At 48.2% G+C, this 16,427-nt stretch overlaps 6 protein-coding genes across 6 annotated transcripts; 2 read left to right on the forward strand and 4 right to left on the reverse strand.

Annotated features, from left to right (window-relative positions):
- Nucleotides 1-25: 25 nt before the first annotated feature.
- On the forward strand, nucleotides 26-1,341 carry ASPWEDRAFT_40736 (uncharacterized protein). Its single transcript, XM_040835394.1, has 3 exons — nucleotides 26-44; nucleotides 89-932; nucleotides 981-1,341. The coding sequence occupies exons 2-3, from the start codon at nucleotides 279-281 to the stop codon at nucleotides 1,203-1,205; spliced, it is 879 nt and encodes a 292-aa protein (XP_040689207.1). The 5' UTR covers nucleotides 26-44; nucleotides 89-278; the 3' UTR covers nucleotides 1,206-1,341.
- A 254-nt stretch (nucleotides 1,342-1,595) lies between these two features.
- On the reverse strand, nucleotides 1,596-2,668 carry ASPWEDRAFT_172334 (BTB/POZ domain-containing protein; the record flags this gene model as incomplete). The annotated part of the gene is made up of 2 exons (XM_040830923.1): nucleotides 1,596-2,077; nucleotides 2,140-2,668. 2 exons carry the CDS (start codon nucleotides 2,666-2,668, stop codon nucleotides 1,596-1,598), a joined length of 1,011 nt encoding a protein of 336 aa, XP_040689208.1.
- Nucleotides 2,669-2,998: 330 nt separating this feature from the next.
- Nucleotides 2,999-7,229, reverse strand: ASPWEDRAFT_172335 (uncharacterized protein; the record flags this gene model as incomplete). The annotated part of the gene is made up of 2 exons (XM_040830924.1): nucleotides 2,999-7,129; nucleotides 7,191-7,229. The coding sequence occupies 2 exons, from the start codon at nucleotides 7,227-7,229 to the stop codon at nucleotides 2,999-3,001; spliced, it is 4,170 nt and encodes a 1,389-aa protein (XP_040689209.1).
- Nucleotides 7,230-7,625: 396 nt separating this feature from the next.
- On the reverse strand, nucleotides 7,626-9,939 carry ASPWEDRAFT_155438 (Zn(II)2Cys6 transcription factor). The gene is made up of 5 exons (XM_040829686.1): nucleotides 9,906-9,939; nucleotides 9,513-9,839; nucleotides 8,960-9,465; nucleotides 7,916-8,910; nucleotides 7,626-7,862 (listed from the first exon to the last, which is right to left on the reverse strand). Exons 1-5 carry the CDS (start codon nucleotides 9,922-9,924, stop codon nucleotides 7,643-7,645), a joined length of 2,067 nt encoding a protein of 688 aa, XP_040689210.1. The 5' UTR covers nucleotides 9,925-9,939; the 3' UTR covers nucleotides 7,626-7,642.
- Nucleotides 9,940-11,686: 1,747 nt separating this feature from the next.
- On the reverse strand, nucleotides 11,687-13,178 carry ASPWEDRAFT_109450 (MmgE/PrpD family protein; the record flags this gene model as incomplete). The annotated part of the gene is made up of 2 exons (XM_040828081.1): nucleotides 11,687-12,916; nucleotides 12,963-13,178. 2 exons carry the CDS (start codon nucleotides 13,176-13,178, stop codon nucleotides 11,687-11,689), a joined length of 1,446 nt encoding a protein of 481 aa, XP_040689211.1.
- A 2,263-nt stretch (nucleotides 13,179-15,441) lies between these two features.
- Nucleotides 15,442-16,040, forward strand: ASPWEDRAFT_172338 (YbhB/YbcL family Raf kinase inhibitor-like protein; the record flags this gene model as incomplete). The annotated part of the gene is made up of 2 exons (XM_040830925.1): nucleotides 15,442-15,574; nucleotides 15,622-16,040. 2 exons carry the CDS (start codon nucleotides 15,442-15,444, stop codon nucleotides 16,038-16,040), a joined length of 552 nt encoding a protein of 183 aa, XP_040689212.1.
- Nucleotides 16,041-16,427: the final 387 nt, after the last annotated feature.

A 16,427-nucleotide genomic window follows, 5' to 3' on the forward strand; every position in this document is an offset into this window, starting at 1 on the left:
CAAGGCTGGTTTCGCCGGTGATGACACACCTCGTACTGTCTTCCGTATGTCTTCTCTTCTCAGTCATGAAAGCTACTTACATCCATAGCATCCATCATTGGAACTCCACGACGTCAAGGGTATATCATGCCTGTCCTCCTAATCAACTAAACTAATGAATCAGCCCTCTAAACAACAAAGGAAAGGACAGATATATCGGCCATGAAGCAGTATCCCATCGACAATTCCTCAATATCAGACCCCCCGTGGAATGCGGCTTCATCACCCGCTGGGATGATATGGAGACAATATGGCATCATGTCCTAGAAAAAGAGCTCGAAGTGATCCCATCGGACCATCCAATCCTCATGGCTGATCCGCTCTCAAACCGCAACTCAGCCAGAGAAAGAACAGCACAGATTGTCTTTGAGAGTTTTAATTCCCCTGCCTTCTGTACTATCCCATCAGCTGTGTTGTCCCTCCATGCATCCGGCCGAAATACAGGCCTCGTCATCGACTCAGGCAGCGAAGTAACAGACATCGTTCCCATCCACAATGGCTCGATAATCCAAGACGCCTGCGATCGATTCGATATCGCCGGTGACGATTTGACAGATTATCTTCGGAAGCAACTCACCGACGCTGGATATGAAATACTAACAAACACAGGCAGTGATATCGTGCGCGATATGAAAGAGAAATTCGGCTATGTGGCACTTGACTATGAAGAGGAGATGCTGTTCACACTCCAGTCTTCTCATTCTGCCAAAGCGTATGAGCTGCCTGATGGACAGGTTATTTTGGTTGGTGTGGAGAGATTGGCTACCACTGAGTGTCTGTTTCAGCCTTGCATGTTGGGGCTTGATAGTCGGCCTCTTCAAGCGAGTGTATACAGGAGTATTATGAAGAGTGATGAAGGTATCCAGAATGATCTATTCGAGAATATTGTCTTGGTATGTAGACCTTTCCACGTAAACCAGGAAAACATGCTAATCATACAGTCCGGAGGAAACACCCTCTTCCGAGACCTGCCTGAACGCCTCCAAAAAGAAATCGCAGATTTCGACTCCAACAAACACAATACCAGCGTTATTGCACCCCCACACCGCAAGTATCTCGCTTGGATTGGTGGTTCGATGCTTGCTTCTCAGGCTGGTTTTCAGAATTGGGTTTCCAAGGAGGAATACGAGGAAGTTGGGCCTTCGATTATCCATCGCTGTATATAATTCTGCAGTCCTCTTCTATAATTCCTATTTAAGAATGTGGATTGTGGCGCTGATATCGCCCAATAGAAACTTATAGAGCTCATCTGGCGTGGGGAAAAACCTCGGCTGGCTTAGGTCTGCGTATAGAATATGTTAGCCACATTCGCCAGCCGACATCGAAGCTAATTCGAAATGGGCATTGTTTCCTTCTACGACTTCAAACACTAGACCAGGTTAGGAAGTAGTGTGGGTCACCTGGGGTTGACTTTGACCCACATTATGTTTTCCGAATTGGGACAGCACGCCGACTATAGTTATACAATGCAAGATGCCAGAAGTGGTTTTTGATTGGCTGGGCTATGTGTCACTGATGGTGAACAGTTGCTATAGTATAGAAAGTAGTATTGAGAATTAATATTCCTCGGCAACAATCGAGTCACCCAAGTCTCCATGAAGAGGATAGAGATTGAATCCCTTCCCCTGATCAAGAATCCGTTGAGCCTCAATCACCAAACTTCCGAGTTCCCGTTTTAGCGGACATGACAGACCTGCTGCACAGGTGTGGGATAATACATCCTTGCCAACGTCGGATATGCGACTGACCAGGTCCGGGCACGAGGATGATTCGGGTATGATTACAGAAGGCCAGAGGCGGTTCTTCCTCAAGATTGCGAAATACTTGGCGATTCTGGTCTCTTTGGTACACCGCCTGTAGCTTAGATCTGTATTACCACAGATTTTGCATTTCTTATCTTTCGATTTGTAGATCTTTGCGCAACAAGTAAAGTCTGACATGGCGTAGCTTTTCGGAGAGTAGGATAGACTACATTCGACTGACTGGATCGCAGTATTCAGACTCTTCAACATTCCCTTGATAATTCCTCTCAAGTCATCTAAAATTGTTAGCGCTCTGGCTTTGCATCGAATAGAGAGGGTAAAAAAGTAAAGTACATACCGATCATTCCGTTAGGTAGCAAACATAGGATCTCATGCCTCCCCTGCTCAAAGGAAAAGTCAGGAGGAAGACTCCTTTGAGCCTTCAATGACAACCATCTGAACGATTCAGAAGCACGGCAGAAGTGCGCTGCTAGAAGGAGAAAAATGTAGTCTTTGGCGTTGATGCAATTGAAACGAGCAATCGAAAGTTTTATCCATGGCATGAGAGCCTTGGTGCAGTAGTACTTGTCGCAGTGGATAGCGAGAACGGCAAGCTCTTTGGCATCCTTGCAATAGCTAGCTTTAGGATCTTTGAAGTGAAGGACGCGGAGAATTATCCGCATAGCATCAGGGTTGTCATCTTTGAGCGTGATTTCGGGGCGACTGTTTTCGACAAGTTGCGTGCCTTCGGAAAATTTGCGTGAGAAGAGCGCCGCAAAGACAGGAGAGGCAAGTCCAAGTACCTTTGAGGAGACGAGGAACTTGCTTTCCTCTACGACGAGGATGACATCCCCATCGGGGTCGAGCTGGTCGAGGTATGGTGCCATACTGGTGAAGGAGAGCAGTGTAGCGTAGATGATTGTGTTGAAAGGGGAATCATTGGGTTTGTGGGTTGACAAGGCGCGTAAACAAAGAGGACAAAAACTCACACCCAAGAATTCATTCACTGATCGTTGGCTTTTTATGGAAGTGCCTGGAATCCTAGGTTACCCCCTTGACCCAGGGGCCTCACTAGGAAGAAACCTTTATAAGTAATAGATCAATGATATTATTTCAGAATATATGCACCTTTTATGTCTATGATAGAACCCAAACGAAAAAGACCAGTCTATAATGCAAACAAGAAACGCAAATATGCCAGCAACGCGTAAATGCAATCAACCCAACCGCCGCTGAGTCCTCCCCGTAGTCCACCACATAATGCCATACAAGAGCACAATATTCGTCAAACAGAAGCCCAAGAACACAGCCCAATTCCACCACCTCTCACTATACGCATAATCCAACGTATCGAGATAATCATCACCAACAGAGTACTGGCAGTAGGCACAGTCAGCCGTCGCATCACCATTGGTGAGATACCCCACACTCGCATCGAGGAAAGACCGAGCGTACTCCCCACAAGTCTGGCCAGACGGAGGATCGAAAAATGTCAGATCTGTCTCCTTGCATGAGACAGGGACGCCGTGTAGAACGCTACCCACAGTAGCCCCGAACCAATATCGCATGGGATCGACCCAGAAGAGCCAGGGGCGGTAAAAGTCATTCAGGTATGCGTGCGGTGTGAGCACGCCTGAGAAAACCATGAGAATAACCCAGAATAGGGAGTTTGCGTATCCGCCCATCGTGGCATTGGGGAACATGGCTGCTAGTAGTTGCGAGTAGCTGGTGCCGAAGATGGCGAGGAGAAGCCACATGAAGTAGACGAAGCCGGAGATGGTTGTTTCGTTGGGAAAGCCGACTGTCCAGTAGCTGATGAAGAAGATGAGTGTGTAGGTGCCTAGTTGCCAGGGGAGTTCGACGAGGACCAAGGCTGTGACGAGTGCTTTCCAGTCGTAGATGCCATTCTTCTCTCGTGCGGTGAAGATGTCCCATTTCCGGAACCACATATCCTGAAGATCAGCGCAGGTTGCGGGGATGATCCAGGCAAGAAGGAGAATGGCGATCATATTGCTCTGCAAACCTTGGACTGAGGTACCGGCTTTGAAGAAACTGAATGAAACGAACATCTGGACGAAGATGGACTTGGCTAGTTTACCAAAGTTGTACATGCCATCGCGCCAAACAGATATCCAGTGCCGCTTGGTCACGGCCACCGTCTGTGCCCAGAGAGGAAGTGTGTATTGACCGTGAGAGGTGGCAGATTGCAATCCCCTGACTGTATCCGTTGACGCTCCACCAGACAGACCGGCCTTTGCATCCAACTCTGCAATGGTAGAATCCAACGACTTGCGCTCGCCAGACTCATTCCATATTGTAGGCCAGTCCAAAGAGCCCTCTTCCTTTTTCGTAACAGTAGACAGGATGAACTCGGCAGGGTTGACATTGCCCCCGATTACCGCCCCGTAGCGACCAAAGTAGTCCACAACCTTGGACGAGTTGTCACCAGTCTCACCAAAGTAGACAGTCTGACCCCCAGGCGCCAGCAGCAGAACATGATCGAACATGTCGAACAAAACCCCAGATGGCTGGTGAATAGTACACACAATCGGGATACCCTCCGCCGCAATCTTGCGCAGGAACTCGACCAGGGAGAAGGCAGCTTGACTATCCAGACCGGAGGTAGGTTCGTCAAGGAAGAGCAAAGAGCTAGGCCTGGCTGCGAGCTCAACGCCGATGGTAACTCGCTTTCGTTCTTCAACGTTAAGCTGGCCGCTTCCAGCTTCTCCAACCAGCGCGTCGGCAATGTCCTCCAAATCCAACAGATGAATAATATGCTCAACATACTCCAATTTCTCCTCATCAGAAACATGAGCCGGCTGACGGAGTCGGGCAGAGAATTCCAGCGCTTCACGAACAGTAGCATTAGGTTCATGCACATCCTGCTGCATGACAAACCCACAAGACCGCGCGAAAGACGCACCCAAAGGACCACCATTCAGCTGAAGAACACCCTCAACACGCCCAGTGCTTTTACGCTGTGAAAGTGTATCGAGTAGCGTCGTCTTTCCCGCTCCAGAAGCACCCATGAGAGCCGTCAGCTGGCCTGGACGGGCGTATCCATTGACGTTGCGCAGAAGTTGCTTTTCCTTTCCGTTCACTGGTACGAAATAGCTGATATCGCGGAATGTAAACACGCTCGAGTTAGCCATGGTACCGTGTGTTTCGGGCGTGACCTTTTCTCGAGATTCAGTAATCGACGACGACGGGGAGCCGGAGAACGGGTTGGCTCGCTTTTCCACATCGTCTGCACCAGCAGAGCGGCTTTTCGAGTTCTTGAAAACGCGAGAGTGAGAACCGCTCGTTTCACGAGTCATGAATGTCAGCCCGATACATGCGAGGACCATGTACAAAAACCAAAGAACAAGGATGATGCCGAAATTCCGCCAGAGATGGGCGCGAGTGTAGCCGAAATGATCTGCCAGATAGACACTTCCAGGGACGGACTGCTGGCCCTTTTCACTACCGGTTATGCTGCACGTTTGGTAAGCCAGCTGGTCATATCCTGGCCCTTCTGGGACCATGTCTGTTGCGGAACAGGTTAATGTGATGCCACTGAACTCGTTTCCAAGCAGTGCTTCTAATGCCCAGGGCGAAGGCGAGGTGCGGCGCAACCATGAACCCCAGCGATGTTGATATGGTCTGGTTGGACCGAAACCAGAGTACAAAAGGCCAACGGGGATTGCGCTTCCCGCCATCATGAGGGTCAAGGGGACGTTGGGTGCCCAAGCGCCGAGCATACGGAATAGACTCTGAACAGCAGAATAATGGACAAAGACGATGAGCACGAAAATCCAGAATGCAGACGCAGTTTGCTGTAGACCGATTTCGAAATAGTAGCAGCAGGCAAATACCAAGCACTGAAAGAAGGATATGGGGATGTCGGCAATGGTTTGTGCTATCACAAATGCTGAAGGGTGGATGAAACCGTACTGCACTTGCTTTAGCAGAATAGTTCGAGACTTGACGGTGGAGGTGGCTTCAGTGAGCGCGTTTAGATAAAAATAGATCAAAGAGAAGAACAGAGCACAACTTTTTTCATACGAGCCCGTCACGTCCTTGGGAGCCATGTAGTATGAGGTAGCGTTGATAACTGCGTTGAGGATGTTGAATATAATTAAAGTATAAAAAGTGCGACGGTCACCCCAGATCAATTGATAGTGTCGGCAAAGTGCAATCCAGATCTGCTTCAAAACAGTGTTTGGGGCAATAGCCTGCTTGGGCGCCCAGCGAGATCGAATCTGCTGCACACTTTCTCGGAAACTGGTCATCAGCTGAGTATCTGTACCAACCCGTTGATGGTATTCTTGAATCTCCCGCTGCAGAGTCTGATATTGGTCGCTTTCTCGAAAGGCGGCCGCCATACTATCCGGATCAAGAGGAACAGACCCGACAGCATCTTTGCGGATCAGCCGTTCAGCAGGCGAGGTGATGGAAGTGAGGAAGTCAGCCGTCGTCTGGCGATCACGGCACTCGAGCCCAAGACGGTTGAAGTATGCTTTGGCATTGGCCGCTCTTCCACAGAAGATCATGCGTCCATCATAGAGCACAGTAACACGATCGAAACACTCATAGATCGTCTCGGATACCTGGTACATGGTGACGGTGTTTGCCATGCCCGTCTCGCGGGATAAATTCTGAATCAGATTCACAAAGTCTATCGCTGAAGAGCTATCGAGCCCGCGCGTAGGATTGTCCCACGAAGCCACGGCAGGATTCACAGATAGGGCTTCGATGAGGGTTACCCTCTTGCGCTCTCCTCCAGACACACCTCGCACAAAGGAATCACCGACAATCGTGTTGGCGGTATGCGAAAGACCAACAGAGCTGAGTGAAGCGTCGGTCATGTCAGCTGCGAATGATGAATCCGACTGTGTATGATTGGCTGGCTTGCGTAGACAAAAGGCAAAGCCCATTGCGTTCTTTACGGTGAGTGTCGGAAAATGAAAGTCGTCTTCGCTGGCATAGACCGTCTCAGAGCGGTACGAGCGTGACATTTCTTCATTTGATAGACCAGCGTACATGAGACGTCCCTGCACATCTTGGAAGGACTCGTGGTTGTTGGCCAAGACACGCAGCAAGGTTGAACATCCAGCTCCAGGGCGACCAAGAACCAACATGGTCTCACCAGGAAAAACAACACCAGAAACATTGCGCAGTATAGGGGTCGTTGGGATGTTTTGTTTGCCCGTAAACTGAGCAATGGCGTTCACAGGCCACTTGGCAATGTCCCAGATAATGGCGGGTAGGGTGGAGATTCCGTTGGCACCGGCGGCTGTGCCTAACACGCTGACATCTTCATAGACGACTCCTAGAGAGCGTCCTTGAGAACGGTAAATGGGTGACTTCTGCATGGACGACCGATTCGTTAGTCTTGTACAACTGAAGTTGGCTATGATGAATAGTTACCACTGGAGAGGCACCCGCCTCTTCCTTGGAATCAGACATAGCTGCAACACCAGCAGGCCTGGCAATGATCAGTCCCGACAAGAGACAGTAAACAGATGGTGATAGAGAATAACCAGATGAACTATAAAAGATGCCGTTTCATAGCTTCTTTGGGCATCCTTTATATTGCAAAGCTGGCCGCCACCAGACAAGCCTTGAATCACATCATTCATGATTATTATTTTCTTTCTTTTCTTCTCCATTCGGTCTCGAACTTGCTATAATGCATGTTGGAGAAGAAATCCAGCCCTTTCCGAGATATCCATCTTTCCTCGGAGTCGTTCTGCCTTCCGATTGGCCCGCTGGCCGCAAACCCTGACAAATTGGCCACACCTCTCCGAGATGGCTCGGAAACGCAAAAGCAGATCTGCGGCATCAGTGGAAAAAGTCAATCCTACCAATCATATCTTGTCTCAATATAGCGACTCGGGGAAATCCATCGCCGTAAAGTTCCCATTCAGCCAATAGGACATGTAGTCCACACCTGAAATACTCGCCGAGATGAAGTCATCCGCGTTTCGCTCGGCTGCTGTTGAGATCGGTAATGACTCTGTCCGCATTTCAGGGACGAATTCAACGGGCTGGTCGATATGTTCTGGATTCTGGTCGTCTTTGGGAGGGTTAAATACATCACTAGAAGGCATTAGAGTGAGCTGTCTACTGTTTCAATCTTTCTGGTTACATACTTCAGCCAGGGAAAGTCATCTAGTAAATCTTGTTCGAGGTTCGATTCACTAGTGGATAGCATCAGTGCATCTTTGGCACTCTTCATGATATCCATACTTAGTGCCTTTCCGGTTATAGGACCGAAATGCTCCATCTGATCCAGACAGTGAATTCCACTCTCGACCGAGCTGAAAATTGCTCGTGCGTACTCGGTCGTGACGGATGAGTTGAGCACATTGTACAGCAATGTCACACAGGCCGAAACGATGTAGTTTGCGATCGAGGCATCGCTTCGGATACAGACCGCTCGGTGGAAGATCACATCGCGGGCGATCCGGATGATCTCTTCCGCGGATTGAATGCAGAGGTCGATGGAGCTTTGCAGGTTCGCTAGTCTATTATTTGAATTGCTGATGCTGCTAGCTTCGCTACTGTGGAATCCTGCATAGACAAGTGCCGGACGATGCATCATCATTTTGATCAGATGAAATGCCAGACCAACGTGGGCGCATTGGATTTCCTGCCAGGCAAGTCCCTTTGGTCGGCTGGCTTCGAAGAATTGCAGGTAAGGGGGGAGGCTATTCAGGATAGCTTGTAAAGATGCACTGCATTCGACAATGGTCATATCTACCTTGCGATTGTCATACAGAGCCCGCAGATTCGCCAGCGAAAATATGCCGCTTGAGACCTTTTCAATGAGCTGTCCAATCTGCGACATGGCGCGTACAAATCCACACTGCATTGTAGGCCCGTCCCCTGACTTTTCAGGCAGGTCCTCGGGGTAAGAGACGTCAATATGAGTATCAAGGAAGCCCGAGGGTCGGCCGGTGAAGAAGGCACATATTCGCTCGTAGTAATACACCACCCAAAAGGTGACGCGTAGGCGATGCATGGCCTCTCCACTGCCATTAGCCACTTGGCTGCGATTGATCCCTAGGGCTAGAACACTGCGAGCTGCGTGGCCCAAGTAAAGGTAAGCGTCGTTGGGCCTCATGCCGTGCACAGCAAACATTGCCTGGTCGCTGTTAGTCGTAGTTCTTGAAACGGACAGACAGCCTGCCTACCTTTAGCAACAACAAATGAGTCCCCTTCACACTTGGTTCCTGAAACAGAATACTAAAATTGTTCGAATGCGCCCAAAAATGATCTGCCCACTTATCAAGAAACTCAATACTGTAGCCCTCCTCACGCGGCATAGCCCTCGCCCCAAGCGCAAGAACCATGTAGACAACATCCTTAGACTTAACGTCACGTCCGGGGGTTGGAGCATCCCAGAATTGGTCCCACAGAGGGGCGATCACCCGCTTACTGAGGATCGGCATATGCGGATGGATAATGGAGAAGTAAGCGTTTATGAATCGGTGACCGTTCTCCTTGGACAGAAATGCCTCCGTCGAGCCACTTCTCATGTGGAGCGTGTCTGAGCCCGCGGCGAACATGAATCGTTCCAGACCCCATTGCCCTAGGCCGTCGGGGACGGCAGTCTTTTGCTGACCGAGCAGGGTCATGTTAGTCTGTCGTTTCATCCTTTGGTAGATGCGCTGGATGAAACAAAAGTTGGAAGATGGCCCTGTCATTATTAGCTCCAGTTACAGACCAGGAACGACAAGACGATACCGTAGAATTGGAATGAACCCGTCTGACTATTAGACACTCCAATTCCCGCTCGCAGTTCCAGCTGCTGACGATACTCATCAGGGTTGTACCGTGCCGGGGATGACTTTTGGCCAGCTTCCAAGCCAGATTCAGCATGGCGATCTGGGCCTGTCGACGGTACTGATTGAGGCAGAGACCTCGCCTGTGACGCAGTGCCAGAAGAACGATAAGTACAAGCCTGATTGTGCTGCCAACAGGTGATACACGGCTCATCGCCATTGCACTTGACCTTGCGAGCCCGACACTGTTCGCAAGCTCTCGTGATGCGAGTCCGTTTCAGCGGCCGTCCTACCAGAACTTGTCAGTCTGTCTGCCCTCACAAATTGCGTAATAACGTGACAGTTGCTGCCATACCTATTCCTGGAATCTCCATGATGTCTCTGCTTTCTGTTCATCCAAATTTGCCTTTGAATCATTCCAAGCAGACAGTCGAGTCCATCTCAGTTGCGTCCATCACATGTCCCCACGTGATCATACTCGGGCTAAACCCGAACCGGAATACAAGCAGCTTGTCCAATGGAAAGATTTTTCATTCGATTTACTCATCAATATTAGATATATTGTTTAATTCCAATTAGGTTCTACTAGACCAGAATATCATAAGGCTTTGAACTGTGTTTGTTGAATCCCTCAATGTATCCGCAAAAGTCTCCGACAAACATGAGATAGTTATTCAGATAGCTCAAAAAGCACAAAATAAGATGACCAAATCCATGGCTATAAAGCATAGACAACTGAATCAATATATTTCCCAGAATAATTACAACGACATTCCGATTCGAAGCACATAGATCAGTGTAGCTATATCAAGCCGAGACTACGGATAGTTGATGTTCCATCTCGGCGACTTTGTACTACGATTTGTAACCAACAAGGAACGATATATGATAATCGAGACATCGAGAGTCGGAGATATTCAGAAGATGATTACCAAGCATGAACGCTGACAAACATCAAACCCTAATCTGGAAAAGTGGAGATGCATTTGACATATTTGCATTTATATTACGACTCTTCTCCAAGTTACTGGACAGGACTTCTGATTTTGCTTGAAAGAGTGTAAAGAAGTGATGGAACGGACAGGAGAAATCTATGACTCGCGTGGTAGATGCAGTATAAAGAGCTCGACAGACTCGGTCCAAATTCTATCAACATAGAAATAACAGTGTGGTGGTAAAATTGCATGGAATCGATGTTCAATGCTATTGATTGACCCGTTTTTAATCATGATCAAGTTTGTATAGAGATACTCTTGCCGACAAGCAGACTATTTTTGCCATTTCCACGGTAAGAGATAGGAATAGCTTTAGACAAGACAAACCACTACCAAATGCTTCCTACATCCCATACACATGTGCAGACTGCTTGAATCACGGCATGCAAACCACCAACAGATAAGCTTACCCCGCAATCATATAAAAGTTCATGGTTTCACATTCCGCAGATACTTTGATTCAGGTTTCTCTGACGTATTGCCTATCACTGGGTTCCAGGGGGTTTGCCATGAGATTGAGTTTTCCAACACATTTAAGAATAGCATAGGATAGGCAAGACTTATCCAAATACCTAGAGAAGATGCTTCCATCTGCAGTGGGATAATACCAGTCCCATGCAGATTGAGGGGTAACTAGTGGCAACTTTAATAAAGTGGATTTATTGATGCGGCAAAGAAACTTGAGGCTCGATGCTTTGTCGATCCTTGTGGACATTATAGTCGGCTGGATCTACTGTGGCTGGGGGTGGATTCTGAGGCAAGAAACATGTGCGTGATACATAGAGATTGAATAGTGGATTCGGGTGTTGAATAGCCAGAAGCAGCATCGATTAATAGCAGATAGATGAGTAATGATTTATAGTAATCGATTCAAGATATCCATCAGATACCATGGTACCTAGTAATGGAAATGCATACCATATCCTCCCCATAAACATCCCTCCTTCGAGGAATAGCTTTGTATCTTCGGGATGGCTGGTGGAGGGGAGGTATGGGTTGGAACGGCACGTTGGTGTTGACGATGAGATTGAAGAGGATGAAAGTGAAAGCGAGCATTGGACTATGGACCAGATGTAACAACAGAAGAAATGATATAACGCTATTTTAAATCATAACAGGAATAACTAAAACAAAAAAGTATCTAAGCCAGAACATTGGATGTCTGAGGGTATAAAATCGCCGCCAGCTCCTCCATATTCTCCATATCCTCCAAACTCAACACCAACTTTTCAATCGTCGCTCTTCTCTTCGGGTCGATGACTCCCTCTGTCACCCGTCGCCATTTAGTCAGAATCTCCTCGTTGGTTAGAGGCACTCCATTCCCTCGTGGTGCCTCCACCAGGTCTGTGTATGTCTTGGTCTCTCCATCATCGCCTTCCACCTCGAGATAAATGCGCTGATACCATCCTGTGATCATATCCTTATCCCAGTCTGGGTTAGGAACGCATTCAATCTTCTCCATAAGCGTCCACACATCTTCTCTCTCCATCTGCGATGCACCAAACTGAGCAGGCTGGACCTGTCCTTCCAGCAACTGCATAGCAGCAGCATATACACAACTCATCTGCGCCCCCGTCGGCGTCAACGGCCGCTTAACAACCCACCCGCCCTTCTTCCACGCCGGAGTCGACATTTCAACCGTCACCTTCTTGATCCTGTCCACCTTGGCCGTAACCTCAGGATAATTCTCCTGCAGCTTAATCACACAATCAATCGTTCCATGCGTAGCAGCCATAGTCGCATACGGCTTCACCACAATCCGATCCATCTCCCACATCTCACCGAGTTTCTCCACCACCTTCTCCGCCAAGAACGCAGGCTCCTTCCCATTCCCCTGGCTAAACACGCTCAGAAACCCGCCGTACGGCCGTTCCAAGACCTGCTTGATGCCGGAGTACTCGCTGCGCGCCATCAGGGCAGCGAAGAGCCCGTTCCGCGTCGCGAAGCCGTGCTGCATGCGCTTCACGGAGCTTTCGTATTGAGCCGACATTAGTCCGCCGGCTTGTGTGCATGCGATGCCTAGCGCATCTTCCATTTGATCGGCTGATAGACCGAACAGTTTACTCGATGCGGCGGCGGCCGCGGCGGGGCCGAAGATTGCGCCCGAGTGCCATCCCCGTCCGAGGACTTCGCCGCCGTACACGCCCTGTCCGACGCGGGGGCCTGTCTCGTAGCCGACGATGGTGGAGAGGAGGAAGGAGGGGCCGTTGATGGCTGTGTTGTCTGCGGCGGCGCAGTGTTCGAGGGCGGCGAAGAGGGCAGGGAGAACGATGGAGTTGGAGTGGATGGGGGCTTCGCGGTGGTAGTCGTCTAGCTCGAAGCCTTGGAGGAATGTGCTGTTGAGGAGGGCTGCAGAGAGGGGGGAGATTTTCTATTTCATTAGCTTTGACATACAGAGTGAGTGAGTGGTGACATACCCTCTCCCAGCCAAAAACACTGCAGGGTCCAGAAGACTCGAAGCTGAAAATACCCTTGACGGCATCTTCGGACCAGGGCAGATGAGCACCGATCAAGAGACAGGCCAGACCGTCGAGAATGAGGTATTTTGCTCTGGTGACTCTGTCTTGGGGGATGTGATCCAGCGACAAGCTGGAGATCCACTCGCACAGCTGCCTGGTTTCTGACGTAGACATGGTGATAGCGATAAGAAGAACAATGGGATTGGCAAAGATAAGGAAAGATAATGCAGGAATGGTCTAAGAACAAAGAACTGGAGAAAGGTTATATAAGTAAGGAAATCACCTAGTGAAAGACCAACGCAGGCCCTGGTCTGATCACAGTCTGCGTCAACAAGACAACGCCATCGCCAAGAATAAAATATAGATAATGCCATTATCATGCAGCGTATCCACCCGCACAGCCACCACTGACTATCAGCAGATCGCTTACTCGGACGGATCGAGGAAACAGTCTGTCCAGCTCATTTTCAGGGAGGAAACGAGGGCTTGGCAGATGGTGATGCGGACTTGGCATTACTTAGCATTACTTAGCATTCCCTTGGTTCTCCTGATAATATCAGGCTCATACTGAAAAGTGGATTTATCTATGTAGCGTGGATCAAGTGGAGTCACAGAGTACGCTATGGCTAGTCAAGGTTCGCAATGACAGGGGAATGGAACCCGGACCAATCAGATCAAGCCTATCCACTTGGCTTCTCTTCTCTTATTGGACGAAAGACAAACAAGCCGACTGAATCAAAGCTTCTGTATCCATAAATAAGAGTTTTTGTCCATGCACTGACAAGGATATCTAATAGTCTGTCTGGATCGAGAGCATCCGGCATATCGGTGCTCAACACGCCGTCCTCCGGTGCGGACTATCTTTATTTGCTTCTTTATCATTTCCCACTCTTTTCTTTTTGGATTGTCTCGATTTAGATATATCCCTATTCTGCTGTGCTCAACGCTTCTGCCAAGATGGATGCTTAGCCATGATTTACGTATTCAGGAGTGAAGGCAACTATTCTAGACGAAGAGATAGATGGTACAGCATTTACATCTGAAATGAAAATCCCTCGGATAAATATATCATCAGAATAATATCCTAATTAATAATGCTGACTTGACGTCGTGTCATCTCGGCACATTGCATATGCAACGCTTTGTGTGACGCTCTTATCATCCTTGACAGTTGATACTTGGCACTGTTCATCCACGGCCAAACAAGGCAAACAAGCTAAGCACTTCCCACTGAGATAGGAATGGTGGTGTTGTACAGCTCAGTCTAGGGCGGCATCTCATTGGCGAGTTTCTTGCTTTTTTGATGCTCTCGATTTGGCCATAGGTACTAGTACTATTTTCTCAGCTCGACCCAGTCTTATATGCCTTGATTTTTTTATTAAATATCATTATCTAGCACTGAAAATGCGTTATTACTGGAATGATTATGGGTAATCGGCAAAATCGGCAGATTCGGAGATTCGGGATATTCGGCGTATTCTTACTCGTTATATCCTCATCCCTCAATAAACCAATGGAACTTACTTCTCGCCACCATGAATGGATTATAATCCCCGTCTGGAAACCTGTTATGCAGAAATGTGACCACCACTACATATATGAGACATTCGGACTTATGGACATGTCCGAAAAACAACCCATCCGCAGTTCCGAAATACAAATCCATCCAGTCCATCTCATACTGTGGAGCCATGCACGTTAGGTAGTACTACCAGCTGCCCAACATGGTCTGTCTACAAATACCCCATCCGTTCGATCCGGTGGCTGCGCGGCATGCGCTTTACTTTCAATTCGCCAGCAGGTTGCAGCAGATCACCAGTGCTGCTATGCAGGAATCTAGAGCATGTGCCTACTTCCAGCGCAACATCAGCACGGTCATGCGGTTGACTTATGGTGGCTGTGAAGTGGAGTTATCGTGGCATGGTGATCATGCATTGAGTATACATAGCATGAACAATAGTTTAGTTCTGATTAGGCAGGTACTCAAGCTTCCCTTTTTGGGACTGGAGTGACGTGAATGATGAACTGGTTTCAGCTGAGCTGAAGAATGCTGCTTGGCATTGCATAACTTTGTATATCATCGGGGCTGATCCAAGCTCCAGTCTTTCCGCCTTTCAAAATGTCGTGTATATCAATCGCTTTGTATTGTGATTTGACTCATGCCAAGCTCTGGTTGCATAGTATTTCTCATATCACATTAAGATGGAGTAGATGGAATATAATCTCAGCTCTTGGCATAAGTCATTCTACAAAGTATATCGAGATCAACAATAGCGCGATTGAAAAACAATAGACTGATGGAGATAGACCTTTCGGCTTCAAGCTACTCCACTAAAGATCGACAGAACAAGCTACACTAGCACTTGGTTCTGGCTGGTACAAAAGGTCTCTGATCCCATTTCATCTCTCATTCACCAACTATTTTCCATCAGTCACCATGATCTGGAAAAACTACATCCTTTCTGCCCTCTGCTTGGCTGTGCAAACATGCCTCGCAACCAACGCCACCGTCGTTGTCAACTATAACGGCAAAGTCCTCGACGAGCCTGGCCAGCTCGTGAATATTCCTGGTAAGCCCCTCTCCCAATTATATTTATACAAAGCTAATCTATCACAGAATCCCACAACACCCCCACCTTCGGCCTCACCCAGCTCCCCCCCTCCACCGGCCCCTTCGTCCTCATCATGGTCGACCAAGGCAAATCCGACATCCTCCACCTCATCCAATCCGACCTCCACCTCTCCCCGCAAGAAATCACCGTCGCCGACACATCCTACTACAGCCTCAGTTCGCAGTCGAAGCCGGATGCGAAATACATCGCCCCGACGCCCTTGCTGCCGCCCAAGGTGCACAAGTACGTGGAGTTGCTGTTTGTGCAGCCGGAGGGCTTCAAGATCCCGCGCAAGTTTAAGAAGTATATGCCTGGGCTGGTGCCGAATCGGTTGAATTTTCCGTTGGATGAGTTTGTGGAGGAGACGGGGTTGGGGGAGAGTGTGGCGGAGAGTTATTTTAATGAGAAGCAGGTTTTGACTTGATTTCTTGATTTCTTGATTTCTTGATTTCTTGATTTCTTGATTTCTTGATTTCTTGATTTCTTGATTTCTTGATTTCTTGATTTCTTGCTTTATTATTGTTATTGCTAGAGTATAGAATATAGATTTTAGCTACTATTTTAATATAATATTAATTCTTACTTTCAATAAGTGAATATATCACATTTCTCCTATTCCTATTTCCCGATTTCCCTCAATCTAATTAGACTGTCGCTAAGATTTATTTAGCCAAGTGCTATTGCCAGTCAACATGACGATCCTGCCAGATCCAGCCTCCTGCATCTCGTATTCTCCTAACTATTGAATTTTTCTTTTTCTTTGTTTTCTTTTTCTGTTGATTGAGAATGTTCCTCCGAGCCAATCAGACTG

This window comes from Aspergillus wentii, assembly GCF_001890725.1.
Source record: "Aspergillus wentii DTO 134E9 unplaced genomic scaffold ASPWEscaffold_4, whole genome shotgun sequence".
Classification (NCBI taxonomy): Eukaryota; Fungi; Ascomycota; class Eurotiomycetes; order Eurotiales; family Aspergillaceae; genus Aspergillus; species Aspergillus wentii.